Consider the following 18,989-nt stretch of genomic DNA (forward strand, 5'->3'; position numbering starts at 1 on the left):
TCTGATATAGCCTATACATATACATTCCTATTAAACATATTTTCACATTAGTGATGTTATAGGTAAGAATTACAGCCAATAGGAGGAATCACCAGAAAGAGGAAACAAAACTCAACAGAAGAAAAAAAAATAACAAATAGTGTGCTTCAATCTGCTTTCAAACTGCATAGTTCTTTCTTTGGATGTGGATAGCATTTTCCATCATGAGGCCTTTGGAGATGTCTTAGATCCTTATATTGCTGAGAAGGGTTGTCTATCAATATTAGTCATTGCACAACATGGCTGTTACTGTGTACAACGTTCTCCTGGTTCTGCTCATTTCATTCAGCATCAGACCATACAAGTCTTTCCAGGTTTTTCTAAAGTCCACTTGCTCATCATTTCTTATAGCACAATAGTATTCCATTACATCATATACCACAACTTGTTCAGCCATTCCCCAATGGATGGGCATCCTCTCAATTTCCAATTCTTTGCCACCACAGAAAATATTTTTGTACATGTAGATCCTTTTCCAATTTGTATGATCTCTTTGGGATCTAGCCCTAGAAGTGCTGTTGCTGGGTCAAAGGGTGTGCACATGTTTATAGCCCTTTGGGCATAGTTCCAAATTGCTCTCCAAAATGGTTGGAATGGACTGCTTTTTTGATGGTGTTTCTGAGATCTCTCATCGGGGCAGCAATTATAAGCATGAGAAAGCAAGCGGAAGTGCTCAGTACATAGCAGACAATAAAGCTTGTTGACTTGACTTAAAGCATGAAGAAGAGTGTTGGGGGTTTGGTAGGATCCTGGAACTTCTTACCAATGGCTTTCAGTTTGGATTAAACTGGGCTCTACTCAGGTTGGATGCTGATCGGCTGCTCTGCCTTCCAGTCTGATCCAGCCCTCCTATTCCCTTTGACCCCACAGATATGGGCACTATCCCAGTAGCCAGTTGGTAAGCTGGAAGCTCCTGGCCACTGATAGCATAGGTTTTTAATCTGGGGTCCAGTTGATTTCAGGGATTCTGAGAACTTGGGTTGGAAAAGAATTATATCTTTAGTTTTCCTACTAACCTCTAACTGAAAGTTAGCATTTCCTTCAGTTATTTAAAAACATTCTGAAGAGGTCCACAGGCTTCCCCTGATTGCCAAAAAAAGTCCATGACATAAAAAAAGTTTAAGAACCCTGTATCTGAGATGTCCCCGCCCTTATCTCTAAAACGTTGCTAGATCTTTCTCAGTCTTTGGCTGCTGTGCCGGCGAGGGTCCATCCAACAGTCCCAATACTTCAACGTCATTTGCTACTCACCTACCTGGCATGCAGTTGCCCAGGCCTCACCTCTCTTCAGCCAAACTTTCCCCCTAATCAATCAGCAAACATTTATTAAGCTCTTACTGTATGCCAGGTACTGTGCTAGGTGCTGGGGATTCAAATGCAAAGAGCTAGATCAGTAAAAGTTTAATACAGAGATAAGGGGAGAAGCCACGGGTAAAACAGAGGAAGGCAGCAGAACAGTAGAAAACAAAACCCAACAATCTCACTATCTGAGGTTTCTATGAGGAGGTGGGGGGATGGGAGCAAGGGACTAGCCTGCTCCTCCTTGATGGAGAAAAAGAAAACACAGCAATAACCTAAACTGCTCCACCAAAAGATTTTGGGGGATGCAGCTAGGTGGCACAGTGGATAGAGCACCGCCCCTGAAGTCAGGAGGACCTGAGTTCAAATCCGGCCTCAGACCAAACACTTGACACTTACTAGCTGTGTGGCCCTGGGCAAGTCACTTAACCCCAATTGCCTAAAAAAATAAAATAAAATAAATAAAAATTAAATCAAAAGGCTTTGGGTTCTAGAGCAGATATAAAAGACCTTCTATGCATGTAGTACCCATGGCATGTGTACTCTAGCATAGGTACAAGACGTATTACTCCAAGCTCTCATTTTAACTTTTGGTTTTGAGTGTGTTTCTAATATAGAATAGATTGTTGGGTTTTGTTTTCTACTATGTTCTGCTGCCTTCCTCTGTTTTACGTGTGGCTTCTCCCCCTACCTCTCTATTAAACTTTTACTGATATAACTTTTTAAAAAAACCTTCTTTTAGGATAAGGTGAGGTTCCTGAGGTTCCCTTCTCCTTCCCTTGTGTTTTAATGACCTTTACCTGTCAACCCCCGGTAATAACAAGAAATGTCAAATTCCCCTCCTCCTTTTTTCTCTAGGGTATCTTTGCCCAAGCAAGCCCAGAACTTGATTTTCTTTATTCCTTCAATGAGTCTTAGACAAGGTGGGACTCCTGAAGGAACAACAGTTTTTGCTCTAATTTTCAGGATGTAAGCACTGAATCCATATCTACCCCTTTTAGCTGTTCAAACTTGTTTACCTTTCTTAAGTTTCTTTTGTTTGCTTTGCTTATGTTTCAAAACTCCTGCCCAGCCTTGGTTTTCTCAACACAAATGCTTAAAAGTCATTGATTCTGTTAGAAGTTTCTTTTTTTTCTATAGGATTAATTTCAACCTCACAAATTATGTTATTCTTGGGTGCCAGCCATTTTCTCTTGCTTTTTGGTATGTTATATTGCTATCATTTCTTTCCTTCCTTGTTGATGAGAATTCTTGTGCTGTCCTCACTAGAGGCAAGTGACTTTTTACCCCCTGACCACTTGCAGTATTTTCTCTTTGATCCAGGAGTTCTGGAACTTGATGATCACATTTCTTGATGTGTTAAATTTGGAATTCCTCTCTTGTCTTGACCTGTGGATTTTCTTTTTTGTAATTGTCAAGTGATATGAATTTACACAATGTCCATGTCAAAAATGCATGTCTCTTTCTGCACCTTAAGCCCACTACTTCTGTTTTAGGAGATGTGTAATGTGCTTCATCCAAGTTCCTCTAAAGACGTAATTGATCATTGCTTTGATTGGCGTTCTTAAGTTTTTCAAAGTTTTCTTTTTCTTTACAGTTGTTGTTGCCCTCTTATAAACTGATCCCTCCACTCAACAATCGGTTCATACAATCCAGGATTCTCTGAAAAAATCTCTTTCACTGTTTCTTACAACACAATAATATTTCAGAACATTTGTATAACAGTTTGTTCAGCCATTTGACCTGTGGATTCTGTTGACCCGCACTTTGTCCTCTGGTTCCAATACTTGCAGGCAATTTTCTTTTATTGCTTATTGAAATGTGGTCATCAGGTGTCTTTTTTGTTTTATATTCTTCTGGGAGGTCAATGATTCTTAGGTTATTTCTTTCTCAACTTTGTTTTTTAGTTGCTAACTTTTTATGTGTGTGATGATTTATTATCTGTTCTTCCATGTATCTTGTCTTTTGTCTTTGGCTTACTCTGTTCCATCTCAAATTTACACCTCATCCCCATCCTTCTCCCCCTGTAATCTGTCCCTCCCCCATCTACTTCAGATCTGTCTGCCTCTTTCACTGTACCTCTTGGAGTTCTCACTCTATGATTAACAAGCTTCCTTTTTAAAACTTCTCTTTCTATCTTTTAGCACTCACTGACAGTTGGCTTGATTCAGATGACACAGCATTCCTGGCTATCCTTTCCAGCCCTCATTACATTGTTTCTCATACCCTCTGACTCACTGGTATTGGTAGGAGAGACAGATCATTCCTTGTTCCTCATTGCCAAGTTCAAGTATATAACCAGCCCTGTGTGTAGTTGAGGTGGAAAGGAGGAGTAGGTCATGGAGGTTAAGTAGACTGACACTTCCTGACTCTCCCTCTACCACTCTGAAGCCTCTCATTTGAAGTTCACACTGTCCCAATTTATCCAGGGCTCAAATCCTGGTGGTTTTTACCCACCAGCCCCCACGACATTTTCTCTCCTTTCTGAATAAGTTCAGTGCCTGATTTATATTCTCTCTTTCCACCCTAATTTCTACCTTTATACTTTTGTTGTTATTGTTGAGTCATTTCAGTCATGTCTAACTCTCCATGACCCCATTTTGGGGTTTTCTTGGCAAAGACACTGAACCGATTTTTCCTTTACTTCTCCAGCTCCTTTTACAGATGAGGAAACTGAGGCAAACAGGGTTATGTGACTTGCCCAGGGTCACACAGCTAGTAAGTGTCTGAGGTTGGATCTCAACTCAGGTCCTCTTGACTCCAGAGCCAGCACTCTAGCTGCCTAGCTGCCCTTCCTTCATACTAGGTGGCTTCAATATACACATTGATGTTTTCTCAAATACCTCAAATTCCTAGTTTGTAAATTTTCTCAACCTCCATGAACTACTCCTCTTTTCTACCTCAACTACACACAGAGATGTCCATACCCTTGAACTTGGCCATGACTCATAAGTGTTCCCATCTCCATGTTCAAGAACTATGGGGGCAGCTAGGTGGCACAGTGGCTAGAACACCGGCCCTGGAGTCAGGAGGATCTGAGTTCAAATCTGGTCTCAGACAAGATACTTGACACTAGCTGTGTGACCCTGGGCAAGTCACTTAACCCCAATTGTCTCACAAAAAAAAAAGTTTGTTCTCTCCCTGCTTCCTTTTTCTCCACGAGCTTTACTCTCTCCCTCTCATCTGAGGAATTTGCTTCATATGTCAGTGAAAAAAATTAGACCATTTGCCAAGAGCTCCCTCTTCTCTCTTCCTCCTTATCTCACACTCCTCTAATTTCATCTTCTCACTATCTCTTTCTTCATAATAGTCACTGATGAAGTAGTCCTCCTTCTTGCCAACATGTACCCTTGATGCTATTCCCTCCCATATTCTTCAGCAAAGTATACCCACTACATCCCCACTGTCTCATCTTCCTTCTTTTCTTTTCAGTTAGTTCCTTTCTTGCTGCCTATAAGCACAACTGTATCCCCATCTCTAAAACATGCTCACTAGAGCTTACCATCTCCATTAGCTATAGCCATATATCTCTTCCCCCATGTGCCCTCTGTCTTTTATGTATGTAGTATTTTGTTTTTCCCCAATTACATGCAAAGACAATTTTAAACATTCATTTTTGAAAATTTTTGAGTTTCAAATTTTCTCCTTCCCTAAAAAGGTAAGACTTTCAAATATGTTGTGCTCCTTGTCTTTTTCAGGTAAATTCCTTGAAAAGGCCATCTACACTTGGTGCCATCGCTTCCTCTCCTTAAAATTTCTTCTAAAGTCTCTTCAATCTGACTGCACATGTATAACCTATGTCAGATTACTTGCCTTCTCAATGGGAGGGAGAGGAAAGGTGGGGAGAGAATTTGGAACTCAAAATTTGAAAAAAGAATGTTAAAATTGTTTTACATGGAATTGGGAAAAAATATTAAATAAAAATTTAAAAAGTCTCTGCAATCTATTTCCTTCATTCAACTGAAACTATGTTCTCCAGAGTTCCCAATGAAATCTTAATTGTCAAATCTAATGGGCCTTTCTCAGTCATCATCTTTGAACTCTCTGCAGCACTGGACACTGTGGACCACTTTCTCCTCCTTGAGACTTTCACCTGTCTGGGTCTTTGTGGTGCTACACCCGCTTGTTCTTCTCCTACCTACCCAATGATGTTTCCCTTTCAGTCTCCTTTGCTCTGTGTCCATGGCAAGTCTTCTGACTGTTGGTCCCCACCTTCTCCCCCGCCCCATTTGCCAAGTTCTGGCCTGGGCTTTCTTCTCTCTTTCCTCCATACTTTCTTACCTGATGACCTCATCACCCATAAATCCAATTATAGTAATCATGCTGATAATTATCAGACCTATAGCTCCATTCCCAGTCTCTCTTCTGAGTCACGCATCACTGCCTATTTACTGGGTAGTTCCAACAGGATGTTCTATAGGCATCGCAAACTCAACATACCCAAAACAGAATTAATTATCTTTCTCTCCATACCCACCTCTCTTACCAGCTTCCCTGTTAACTGTCAAGGGAGTCATCATCCTTCCAGGCACTTAGGTTTGCCACCTGGGTTTCATCTCCAACTCCTCTCACTCACCCCACTGGTCCAGTCAGTGGGCAGATCTTCTTTTATTGTTCTCCACAGCATCTTCAGCATCTGTCCTCTTCTCTTCACCCATACAACCGCCACTCTAATTTAGGCTCTTCTACTTATCATCTGGGCTATTGTGGTATTTTTTTTTAAGGCAATTGGAGTTAAGTGATTTGGCCAGGGTCACACAGCTAGTAACCGTCTGAGGTCACATTTGAATTCAGGTCCCCCTGACTCTAGGGTCGATGCTCTATCCATTGTGTTGGTTTTTGTTGTTGTTGTTGTTGTTTTGTTTTTTAGGCAGTTGGAGTTAAGTGACTTGCCCAGGGTCACACACCTAGAAAGTGTTAAGTGTCTGAGGCCAAATCTGAACTCAGGTCCTCCTGACTTCAGGGCTCTATCCACTGTGCCACCTAGCTGCCCCCTAATATCCTTCTACTTGGTCTCCCTGCCTCAAAGCCCTTCCCACTCCAATTCATCTGGCCATACAAACATCAAAGTGATTTTTACTAAAATGTAAATCTGATCGTGTCACCGTCCAATAAAATCCAGTAGCTCCCCCAAACCTAGAATCAAATATAAATGTCTCTGTTTAGCATTTAAAGTTTTTTATAACCTCGTTCCTTCTTACCTTTCCAGTCTTATTACATATTTCTTCCCTTCCTACTCTATGATGGTTCTGTCATACTAATTTATTTGCCGTTCCTTACACATGACACTGTCTCCCATCTCCACACCTCTGCACTGATTGCCTCCCATGTATAGAGTTCAGTCCCCTCTTACCTCTGACTCTTAGAATCTCTGGCTTCCTTCAAGACTGCTTAAATACCACCTTCTTTACTATGCCTTTTCCAGTCTCCCAAAGCTGTTCCTGCCTTCTCCACTGAGGTTATCTTCCATCTATTCTGACATATCTTAGGTATTTATCCTCCCTCCGATACTCACTTGTATATATTTTGGCATGTTATCTCTTGCCATTAGAATGTAAGCTTCTTGAGGGCAGGGATTGGTTTTGTTTTTTTCTTTGTTTTCTAAGCCCTTAGCATAGTCCTTGGCAATATAGTAAATACTTAATAAATTCTTGTTAATTGATTCGTCCTCCACATTTCTCAAATTCTTCATTATTTTTCCTTGCTTGTGCAAAAAGACTCCACTACATTCGCATAATACAATTTTTCCTGCCAATCTTTGGTCTCTAGGCATCTACCTGGTTTCTAGCATTTTGCTACCACAAAGAGGATTGCTGTGCATATTTTTTATACCAGGGATCTTTTTTTTTTTTCCATCATTGACCTCTGTGCTAAAGGCAATGTAAAATACATTTGTAGACATGGCCAGTGTAGGAATTCGTTTTACTTGACTATGCATATTTGTTACAAAGGTTTGTTTTTATTTTTTCAATGGGGGATGGGCTGGGAGAGAGAGAGAGACACAGAGAGAGAGAGAGAGAGAGAGAGAGACAGAGACAGAGACAGAGACGGAGAGAATAAATGCAACTAGATAAATGCAGGTATAGGGCTAGGCCTAGAGTCAGGAAGACCTGAATTTAAAAGTAGCCTCAGATATTTAACTAGCTGTGTGGCCCTGGCCAAGACACGTAATCTCTGTCTGCCTCAGTTTCCTCAACTGTCAAATGGGGATCATAATAGCACCTACCTCCCAGAGTGGTTACAAATGAAATAACATTTGTAAGGCATTTTGTAAACCTTAAAGTACCATGTAAGTGTTAGCTATTTTTATAATCAATGTTTATTAATTGAAAAAAAATTAAAGTTTTTTTTAAGGCTATTATGACTTGCATAATTCCAAGTTGTTTTCCAGAATGTTTGGGCCGTATCTTAGTGTGCCTCTTTCGCCATGACCCCTCTAATACTGACAGCTACTCTTATGTATCTATCTTCTTTGCCAACCTGCTGGGCTTGGGTGAAATGCTGAGTTGTTCTAATGTACCCTTCTCTTATCTCTAGTGATTTGGAGATTTCTTTTGTGTGGTAGTTGATAGTTGACAGGATTTTTTTTTAAGAACTTTAAAACTATGTCTCTATTATATATCTTGGATGTTGACTTTATCAAAGACATTTGATGTGAAGATTCTTTTTTTTCCCCCCAATTGACAGTTTCTCTTAATCTCCTTATTTTGGGTCCCCTTAGTATTTCTTCATCGTCTTGAGTTCTCCTTTGCTTCTTCATTTCATCAGACCTTCTGTTGCCTTTTTTTTTTTGGTCTGGACTTCCTAGTGAAACTTTCTTCCTTTTCTCCACACACTTATCTGTTTGCTGTTGTGCTGTTTCAGTCATGTCCAATCCTTCATGACCCCAGTTGAGGTTTTCTTGGCAGAGATACTGGAGTGGTTTGCCATTTCCTACTCCAGCTCATTTTACAGATGAGGAAACTGAAGCAAACAGAGTTAAGTGACTTGCCCAAGGTCACACAGCTAGTAAGCATCTGGGGCCAGATTTGAGCTCAAGAAAATTAGTCTTCCTGACTGCAGGCCTGGTGGTCTATGCACTATGGCGCCACCTAGCTGCCCCTGTTGTCTGTTTACTCCATCTGTTTCTGGCACGTCAGCATCATGGAGGCTGGATTCATGCCCGGCTCCTCTCATTCATCTGTCTTACTGGAAATTCCTTTTCCCACTCTTTTTCCAAGATCCTTTCTGTCCCTCTGTTCTCTCTTCTAATTCTTCTGCTCACACTGTTACTCAATACTCCATTCCTACCCATTTTGTTCCCCCCAAATTCTCTCCCAGAAATATTTTACACTCTTACATTTTTCCTACCCTGTCCTCCTCCATTTTTACTCCCCCTTGAACAGTTAGCTATTAGGGTGAGAGGGCAGTATAGTGTACTAGATAGTGCTGGATCTGGAGACATTGGTGGATTGGAGGGGCAGAAACAAACATTTACTGAACACTTACTATGTGCTGGGTTCTGTGATGCTATGGAAAGGAACGTTTTATAAACATTTTCTTATTCAATCCTCACAACAGTCCTGGGAGGTAGGTGCTATTATTATCCTTCCTTTACAGTTGCAGAAACTGAGGCAGATAGAGGTTAAGTGACATGTCCAGAAAATTATCGGAGGCTGGATTTGAGCTTAGCTTTTCCTGACTCCAGCTCCAGTGCTCAATCCACAATGGCACCAGCTGCCTCTAGATGCATAGATTGCAGATCTAGAGCCAGAAAACATCTAGTACAATTCATTTTTGCAGATAGAAAGCTAAGGTTCAGGGAGGTTAAATATCTTGTCCAAGGTCATCAAGCATCAGAGGCAGGATTGGAACCAGAAGTCCTCAGTTCAGTGGCGTTCTGGTAAATATTCACAGGCTCTCTGTGGGGAAAAATGTATGTAGGACACACATCCGATCTCAATCTGCATTCTTACCATTTTCTCCATCACTTTCTTAAATCTACAGATCAACAAAACAATAAATCAAGCCCTGATTTGTAGTGTCTGACAATTCCTGGGGTGTATTACTCACTGAAAATTTAATAACTGGCCTTCGAGAGTCAGTTCTAGCTAGCTCCAGCACACCTAGGTTCAGATCTCATCTCATAGACTTGTGACTAAAGACAAGGCACTTAGTTAACCTCCCAGAGCCTCAGTTTTCTCATCTGGAAAATGGGGAGGAGTATATACTTTATAGCATCTAACTCACCAGGTTGTTGTGAAGAAAGTGCTTTGCAAGCCTTAAATTGGTATGTCACTGAGTTGTTTTTTAAAAAATATTTTTATTTCTTATATTACATATTTCCTGATTAGTTGTAAAAAAATTAATGATAATTTAAAGAAGTATTTTATTTTTTCTAATTACATATAAAGACAATTTTAAACATTCATTTAAAAAAATTTTTGAGTTCCAAATTTTCTCACTCCCTTCCCTCCCCACTCCCTAAAAAGGTAAGAATTTTAAATAGGTTTAACAATCATTAAAAATTTTTTGATTTCCAAATTCTCTCCCTCCCTCCTGCCCTTCTCTCTTCCTTAAGAAGAAAAGCACTTTGATATAGATTATACATATGAGGTCATGCCATACATATGTCCATACTAGCCATGTTGCAAATGAAAACACAACAAAATAAGACAACAAAAGTAAAGAAAATTTTAAAAGTATGCTTCATATGCACTCAGAGTTCTCTCTCTGGAGGTGGATAGCATTTTTCCATCATGGGACCTTTGGCATTGTCTTGGATCATTGTATTGCTGAGAATTACTAAATCTTTCACGTTTGATCATCGTACAATATTGCTGTTACTGTGCATAGTTTTCTCCTGGTTCTGCTCACTTCACTTTGCATGAGTTCACACAAATCTTTCAGGTTTTTCTGAAACCATCCAGCTCATCATTTCTTATAGCATATTAGTATACTGTCACAGTCATATACCACAACTTGTTCAGTCATTCCCCAATTGATGGGCATCCCCTCAATTTCCAATTCTTTGCCACCACAAAAAGAGCTGCTATAAATACTTTTTACAAATAGGTCCCTTTCGCCTTCCGTTTCATCTCTTTGGGATACAGACCTAGTAGTGCTATTGCTGGGTCAAAGGATATGCACAGTTTTATAGCCTTTTGGGCATAGTTCCAAATTGCTTTCCAGAATGGTTGGATCAGTTTCCGTGCATTGTTATGTGTGAGGGTGGAATAAGGCTTGGTTCATAGAATCATAGATCTGGATAGATCTGCAGCTAGAAAGGAACTTACAAGTCATCTAGTCCAGGGCTTCTTAAGCTTTTTCCACTTGTGACCCCTTCAGCACTCCTTAAACTGTGGGTTGAGACCCCATCCAATCCTTTCATTTTACAGATGGGGAGCCTGAGGCCAGATTAAGGGACATGCCAGAAGTCACACTAGTGCTGTCAGAGGCTGGAATGAGGTCATATCCTGTCTCTTCTTTTTACTGTACCACACTGACTTCCTCAACTCTTTTCCCCCCTCTCTCCTAATTCCAGATGTCATGGACCTGGATCTGTCTCTTCCCCACCTCACCAACTCCTCAGATGACCCAAGCCCTGAGACTGGGACCCCTCCTGGAACCCCCCCAGGTCTGATGCTCATCTTCCTGGGGAACTGAAGAGATCCCAGCCCCTTTCCATCCAGGCCAGCAGGTATGAGAAGGACTAGATGTGGGGGAAAAGGATTATTTAGGAAGAGGGGGGCAGGGCATAGCCATGGTAAGGGGAGAAAAGACAAGCATGTTATCCACCCTGGCCTTAGCTTGACTTTTTCTTTCTATAGGAAACTTAGGGAGGAGGAGCTCCGAGCCTCGTCTCTGCCTGCTATTCCTAACCCTTTTCCTGAGCTCTGCAGCCCTTCTTCTCAGTCACCCATCCTTGGGGCCCCCTCCTCAGGGCGGGGGTTCCTCTCAAGAGATAGCAGCGTCCCCCATGTGAGTTACTCTGGGACAAGAAATGGGAGGGTGCTGGGGAAAAGAAGGGTGGAGAGACTGGAGATGGGGGTTTTTGTAGAATGCTAGATGGGTGGAGGATGTCCCTCTTCCCTTAAGACAACACCTACTGATGCCTTCTTAGGGGGAAGGAGAGTTAGAATTACCCTCTCTGGGGACAGAATTGCCTGCTTCCAGTAATCCTAATATCTCAGCCAGGGAGCACTAAATCAGGCAGGTGTTGGTCCATTGAGCACTTCTGGATTCTTGTTCTGGGTGGCGGGGCAGGTGGTGAAAGTGTACAATGAAGACGACACATGCCGCTCCGTGGAGGTGGCGGCAGATGCCACAGCCCGACACGTGTGTGAAATGTTGGTGCAGCGGGCACACGCCCTGAGCGATGAGAGTTGGGGGCTGGTTGAATGCCATCCCCACCTAGCACTGGGTGAGGGAAGGGACCCTGGTGAGGGGGAGTGGGTGGGGCTGATTTTACCCATGGCTGTGGGAAGGGATGGAAAGAGTCACACTGTTGGGTTCTCAGGACCACGGGAACATTACTCCATTTCTCTCCTCTCTCTCCTCCCCCCCACTCCCAGATGTTGGGCATCCTTATCATATTTTGTTAGTGTTTGTCCCATAGGCAAAAGGCACAGATGTTCAGCAGATACGTCATTTGTGTCAAGCTTAGCCTGTATAGCACACGGGAATAGGAATGAGTTTGGGAGCAGTGTTGTCTCTGAAGTTAGAGGACCTGCATTCAAATTCCACCTCTGATACTTACTGTGTGACCTAGAGCAGGTCACAATCTCCCTGCCTCAGTTTCCCCCACTATGAAATGAGATGCTTGGATTAGATGGTCTCTGAGGTCCCTTTCAACTCTAGTCTAGGAGCCTATGATCTATTAAAAAGTATGGGCCCCAGAGTTCCCCAGCCCACCCCTAGAGACTTGGATTTGGGGTTAGGAAAAAGTTCAAATCCTCTCTCAGATACTCCCTGGTTGTTTGACCCTGGACAAGTCACTTCATTACTCTGTGTTAGGGAGTTTGAACTTGGTGGCTTCTAAGGTCCCTTTTAGCGCAACATTTATGAACACATGATCCTATCTCAGACACTTAGCTAGCTGTGGGATCCTGGGCCAGTCACTTGACCACCATGATTCCCCAGTTTTCTTATTTGTAAAATGGGAATAGTAATACAGATGGATATCTGTAGCTCTCCCTCTCTGAAGGTTATTATAAGGACCAGATGAGTATATATACAAATAGATAGACAGATAGATAAAGATAGATATTTAGATATGTATATATCAATATATGTATATAGATATATATAGAAAGATATAGATAGATGCACACATATATATTTGTACATGTATATGCATAATTATGCATATATAATAATGTATACATATAATATACTATATTGTTTATATATTATATATGCACACATATCATACATCTGCATATATCATACATGCCCGTATATCCATAATTATGCATATGTAATAATATATAATTGTCTTTATATATACACATACATATATACAGATGTGCATATGTATGAATATAGCTGTTCGTTTGTTTCAGTCACGTCCAGCTCCTCGTGCATCCCTTTGGGGTTTTCTTGGCAGAGATACTGGAGTGGTTTGCCATTTCCTTCTCCAGGTCATTTGATGGATGAGGAACAGAGACAAACAGGGTTAAGTGGCTTGCCCCAGGTCACACAGATAGTTAAGCGTCTGAGGACAGATTTGAACTTAGGAAGATGAGTTTTTGTAACTCCAGGCCCAACACTGTGTGCACTATGGCACCACCTAGCTGCCTATATGTATATATATGTATATACACATAATGTGCACACATACACACACAAAATGCATAGAGCTCTTCAAAGTTATAATTTTTGTGTTTCCAGAGAGGGGGCTGGAGGATCATGAGTCAGTGGTGGAGGTGCAAGCTGCCTGGCCTGTCGGGGGAGACAGTCGTTTTGTCTTTCGAAAAAACTTTGCCAAATATGAACTGTTTAAGAGCTCCCCAGTGAGTGAGCATGTGTGTGCACGTGTGTATGTGTGTGTGTGTGTGTGTGTGTGTGTGTGTGTGTGTTTACAGCTGGGGGAGGGGAGGAGGAGATGTGGCAGATGATGGGATAGGGGGTTCAGAGGGCTTCCACTCATCCGCCACCCCCAGAGCTCTGGTTTATTTGACTAAGCAGCTCTGCCCGCCCAGGGTGGAAGGAGGGGAGGGGAGGGGTAGATGATAAGAGGTGTGTCCTTCTCCCGTTCCTGACCTCTTTCCCTGTCCTCTCACTCAGCACTCCCTGTTCCCAGAGGTAATGGTCTCCAGTTGTCTAGATACCAACACGCGCATGACCCATGAGGAGCTCATCCAGGTGAGGGATCCTTCCTTCCCCTTCCGTCAGGTCTCTTTTCCTTCCTCCACCTCTTCTCATCTTTATCCTTCCCCACAAAGGCCCTCTTATTCCCCCTTTCTAAAATTGCTTCCTGTTAATTGGCATATGACTAGGCTACTCAGTGGACTTGGAGTCAGGGAGCCCTGAGTTCAAATCCTGCTTCAGACCCTCACTAGTTGTGCAACCCTGGGCAAGTCACTTAACCCTATGCCTCAGGTTCCTCATCTGTAGGAAAAGGGGGAGGGTCCCTGGACTTAATGGCCTTCTAAGGTCCCTTCCAGCTTCATATCTCTGATCCTATGGCTCTCATCTCAAATTAACCTTTTTTCTCCCAGAACTTCCTGAACGCAGGTAGCTTCCCTGAAATCCAAGGTTTCCTCCAGCTTCGGGGATCAGGACGCAAGCTCTGGAAACGTTTCTATTGCATCCTGCGCCGCTCTGGCCTCTACTGTTCCACCAAGGGCACTTCCAAGGTTGGGACCCTCCACAGACACCCACCCTCTGCAGGGCTCCCAAGCTGACCCTCTCTCAGGGATACCCAAGGAATGGCCCCTCTACCTCTGGGATTCCCAGATATTAGACCCCATAGCCTCACCAAGGCAACTGAGGCAGGAGGGGCCCATCTGTGACCATGTCTAGAAGGCAGAACAAGTCTTGGACATGAGATTCCACACCCATCAAAGACCCCTAGGCCCTCCCTAGCACTTGCCCCTGGGATTCTCCCTTCTTTCCCCAACACCCCCCCCCACCACACACACATCCAGGCAACCTGACCTGATCCTTTCCTCCAGTTCAGATCTCTTCTTCATTACTGTTCTACCCTAAAATACCTGTCTTCCTTCTACCTAGGACCCCCGGCATCTACAGTATGTGGCTGATGTAAATGAATCCAACCTGTACCTAGTGACCCAGGGCAGAAAGCTCTATGGGATGCCCACTGATTTTGGCTTTTGTGTTAAGGTGAGAGACCCTTGACCCTAACACCCTAGGCTCTAAAGCCTGACTGGTTTTTTGGCCCTGATCCCAATCCTGGTTGCCAGTTCCTCTGGTCCATTATCTCCTTAGCTTCCTAATTCCCCAGAATTTCCAGTGAACCCTAACAATAGAACTTCACCCCCCTACAATTCTCCAGTGTCATTCATTTCTTTTTTTCCTTTAACCCTCAGAGTTCCCAATTCTTGCTCAGGTACAGAGAGAGGTTGGGGGGAGAAAGGAGGGGGCGTCTTTGGTTCACTCAGGTCTCCTTGTTGCCTAATGGGGGAGGGGTCCCCAGGTGAGTAGAGGGGAAGAAGCAGGACTCTGGCCCCTAATGAGTTCTTCCCTCTACAGCCTAACAAACTGCGCAGCCCAAAGGGGCTTCGGGTCTTCTGCAGCGAAGATGAACGGAGCCGCAGCTGCTGGGTGGCTGCTTTCCGTCTCTTCAAGGTACTTGAAATCACTAGGGGGAAGTGATGACTTAGACACCAGCCAGGACCCCAAACTTTGGCTTCTAGCCTGCACAGAGGAAGGAGGAGGGAAGGCCCAGTGCCTGGCCTCAGGGATCTCCCAGTCTGATGGGAGAGACCCAGTGCCTGGCCTCAGGGAGCTTCCAGTATGATGGAGACCAGTCCATGCTCTCAGCCAGATAGGCAGGACACAGTCTGTTCCCTAAAGGAGCTTCCAGTGAGGCCGCTCTCCTATTATCTCCCCAGTACGGCATGCAACTTTATAAGAATTACCAGCAGATGCAATCTCGACGAATTCGCCCATCCTGGTTTGGTACTACACCCCTGGTGAGTGCTTCCCAATGCTGACACACTTTCTCTGCCCCAATACTTCTGCCCCAGACCACCGGCTGAATCCCTGTCTTGGCCCCACCCATCCCAGGGGTCCCATGTTCTTACTCAGATCTCTCTCTCTCTCTCTCTCTCTCTCTCTCTCTCTCTCTCTCTCTCTCTCTCTCTCTCTTTCTCTCTCTCTTTCTCCGTCTCTCTTCCCCCCACCCCAGAGGAGCGTCTCGGACAATACTTTGGTGGCCATGGACTTCTCTGGTCGTGCTGGACGGGTCATTGAGAATCCCAGAGAGGCTCTGAGTGCAGCACTGGAAGAAGCCCAAGCCTGGAGGGTGAGAACAGAAGGTGGAGAGAGGAGGGAGGCAGCAGGCGCAGAGGGCCTAGGAATTGTAGGGGGTTCTTTAAAGGCACTGGCCTGGACCAAAATTCTGCTGGGCCTTCATACCCATAAGTCAAGGACCAGTGATTTTTGCCTGGTCAGAGCTCTCTTCACAAGACATATTATATGCAACAGCCATTTTAGCCCTCGGCTTGAGGCTTAGAGCTTGAGACACCTGCCCAGGCTCATTTAGTGACTAAATATTAGAATCACCTCCCCCCCTTCCCCTTTAATTGCATTGTCTTCCCCCATTAGAATATAAACTCCTTGTGGATAGGAACTGTTCTGCTTGCTTATATTTGTAGCCCCAGCATTTAGCCTAGTGCCTGCCCATGATTTGGGGTGGGGGTGGGGGGCTTAATAAATGCTTGTACTCTCTCTCTCTTTCAATCTCTCTCTTTCTTTCAATCTCTCTCTCTCCTCCCTCTCTTTCTCTCTCTTTCTCTCTATCTCTTTTTCCTCCTTCCTCTCTCCTTGCTCTCTTTCTCTTCTCCTTCTCTTCCCCCTCCTTCCTTTTCACTCCCGCTCTCTCCCCTTCTCTCATTTGCTCCATCTGTGTCCTCTCTTGTTTCTCTCCCCTCTCCCCACTTCTCTCTGTATATTTATATATACACACATAAATTATATAAACATATATATTTTTCCAGGGGTTCTTAACCTATAATCTGTGAGCATGATCCTTTTTTTAAATTTTGGTAACTCTGTAACTGTTTTCTTCTTCTATTAGATTATAAACTCCTTGAGGGTAGGGGCTATCTTTGTTTTTTATTTGTATCTTCAGTGCTTAGTATAGTGCCTAGCATATAGTAGGCACATAAAAAGTATTTATTGGCTGACTGTATTTAAATATAATTGACTTCCTTTATAGTCCTATACATTTTACTTAATCAGTTTAAAAATATTGTTTTGACTTGTATTCTTATAAATTTGACTTAATTCTCTATATGTTTTGGAAATGAATCCCTTCTCAGAGAGACTGGTTGTAAAAATTCTTTCCCAATTTTCTTTCTTTCCTTCTAATCTTGGTTGCATTGACTTTGTGTAAAAACTTTTCAATTTAATGTAATCAAAGTTATCCATTTTGCATTTCATAATGTTCTCTGTCTCCTGTTTGGTCATGAATTCTTCTGTTCTCCATAAATCTGATAGGTAAACTATTCCTTGCTCTCCCAGCTTGCTTACAGCATCAGCCTTTTTATCTAAATCATGAACCCATTTTGACTTTATTTTGGTATATGGTGTGAGATTTTGATCTATTCCTAGTTTCTGCCATACTCTTTTCCAGTTTTCCCAGCAGTTTTTGTCAAAGAGTGAGTTCTTATCCCAGAAGCTGGGTCTTTGGGTTTATCAAATAATAGATTACTATAGTCATTGACTACTGTGTCTTGCATACTTAAGCTATTCCACTGATCTACCACTCTATTTCTTAGCCAGTACCAAGCAGTTTTGATGATTGTTGCTTTATAATACAATTTAAGAACTGGAACGGCTAGGCCACCTTCCCCTGCATTTCTTTTCATTAGTTCCCTTGATATTCTGGACCTTTTGTTATTCCAAATGTATCTTGTTATTATTTTTTCTAACTCCATAAAATAATTTTTTGTAGTTTGATTGGTATGGCATTGAATAAGTAAATTAGCTTAGGTATAGAATTGTCATTTTTATTATATTAGCTTAGCCTACCCATGGGCAACTGACGTTTTTCTAGTTATTTAGATCTGAATTTATTTGTGTGAAAAGTGTTTTGTAATTGTGTTGTTACAGTTCCGGGTTTGTTTTTTGTAGGTAGACTCCTAAATATTTTATAATGTCTACAGTAATTTTAAATGGAATTTCTCTTTCTATCTCTTGCTGTTAGGCTTTGTTGGTAATATATAGAAATGCCAGTGATTTTTGTGGGTTTATTTGATAGCCTGCAACTTTGCTAAAGTTGTTTATTATTTCAAGTAATTTTTTAATTGATTCTCTAGGATTCTCTAAGTATATCCTCATATCATCTGCAAAGAGTGATAGCTTTGTTTCTTCTTTGCCTATTCTAATACCTTCAATTTCTTTTTCTTCTCTTCTTGCTAAAGCTAACGTTTCCAGTACAATATTGAACAATGGTGGTGATAATGGACATCCTTGTTTCACCCTTGATCTTGTTGGAAATGCTTCTAACTTGTCCCCATGACATATGATGCCTAGAAGTAATTCCCCAATTGATAAATGGTCAAAGGTTTTGAACAGGCAGTTCTCAGATGAAGAAATTAAAGCCATCTATAGTCATATGAAAAAATGCTCTAAATTACTATTGATTAGAGATATGCAAATCAAAACAACTCTGAGGTACCATATCACACCTATCAGATTGGCCAACATGACAAAACAGGAAAATGATAAATGTTGGAGAAGATGTGGGAAAACTGGAACACTAATACATTGTTGGTGGAGTTGTGAAATGATCCAGCCGTTCTGGAGAGCAATTTGGAACTATGCCCAAAGGGCTATAAAAATGTGCATACCCTTTGACCCAGCAATAGCACTTCTAGGGCTATATCCCAAAGAGATCATACAAATAGGAGAAGGACAGACATGTACAAAAATATTTATAGCAGTTCTTTTTGTGGTGGCAAAGAATTGGAAATTGAGAGGATGCCCATCAATTGGGGAATGGCTGAACAAGTTGTGGTATGTGAATGTAATGGAATACTATTGTGCTATAAGAAATGATGAGCAAGTGGACTTTAGATAAACCTGGAAAGACTTGTATGGTCTGATGCTGAATGAAATGAGCAGAACCAGGAGAACGTTGTACACAGTAATAGCCACGTTGTGCAACGTCTAATATTGGTAGACTTAACCCTTCTCAGCCACACAAGGATCTATGACATCTCCAAAGAACTCATGATGGAAAATGCTATCCACATCCAAAGAAAGAATTATGGAGTTTGAATGCAAATCGAAGCATCCTATTTGCTATTTTTTCCTTCTGTTTTGTTTTGTTTCCTCTTTCTTGTGGTTCCTCCTATTGGTTCTAATTCTTCCTTACAACATCACTAATGTGAAAATATGTTTAAGAGGAATGTGTATGTATAGCATATATCAGATTGTGTGCCGTCTTGGAGAGGGAGGTGGGGAGGAAGGAGGAGAAA

The 18,989-nt window shown here is 42.3% G+C and overlaps 1 protein-coding gene across 1 annotated transcript in view; it reads left to right on the plus strand.

The window, feature by feature from the left end:
- Positions 1–18,989, plus strand: part of GRB7 (growth factor receptor bound protein 7) — a 35,949-nt gene that overhangs the window by 14,474 nt on the left and 2,486 nt on the right. The window contains 11 exon segments of the mRNA XM_020997759.2: positions 10,862–10,948; positions 10,951–11,017; positions 11,148–11,298; positions 11,584–11,740; positions 13,210–13,331; positions 13,606–13,683; positions 14,040–14,177; positions 14,554–14,664; positions 15,034–15,129; positions 15,396–15,476; positions 15,692–15,808. Coding sequence (XP_020853418.1) covers positions 10,862–10,948; positions 10,951–11,017; positions 11,148–11,298; positions 11,584–11,740; positions 13,210–13,331; positions 13,606–13,683; positions 14,040–14,177; positions 14,554–14,664; positions 15,034–15,129; positions 15,396–15,476; positions 15,692–15,808 — 1,205 coding nt within the window.

This window comes from Phascolarctos cinereus, unplaced genomic scaffold (assembly GCF_003287225.1).
Source record: "Phascolarctos cinereus isolate Bilbo 61053 unplaced genomic scaffold, phaCin_HiC Scaffold_5;HRSCAF=322, whole genome shotgun sequence".
NCBI classification, from domain to species: Eukaryota; Metazoa; Chordata; class Mammalia; order Diprotodontia; family Phascolarctidae; genus Phascolarctos; species Phascolarctos cinereus.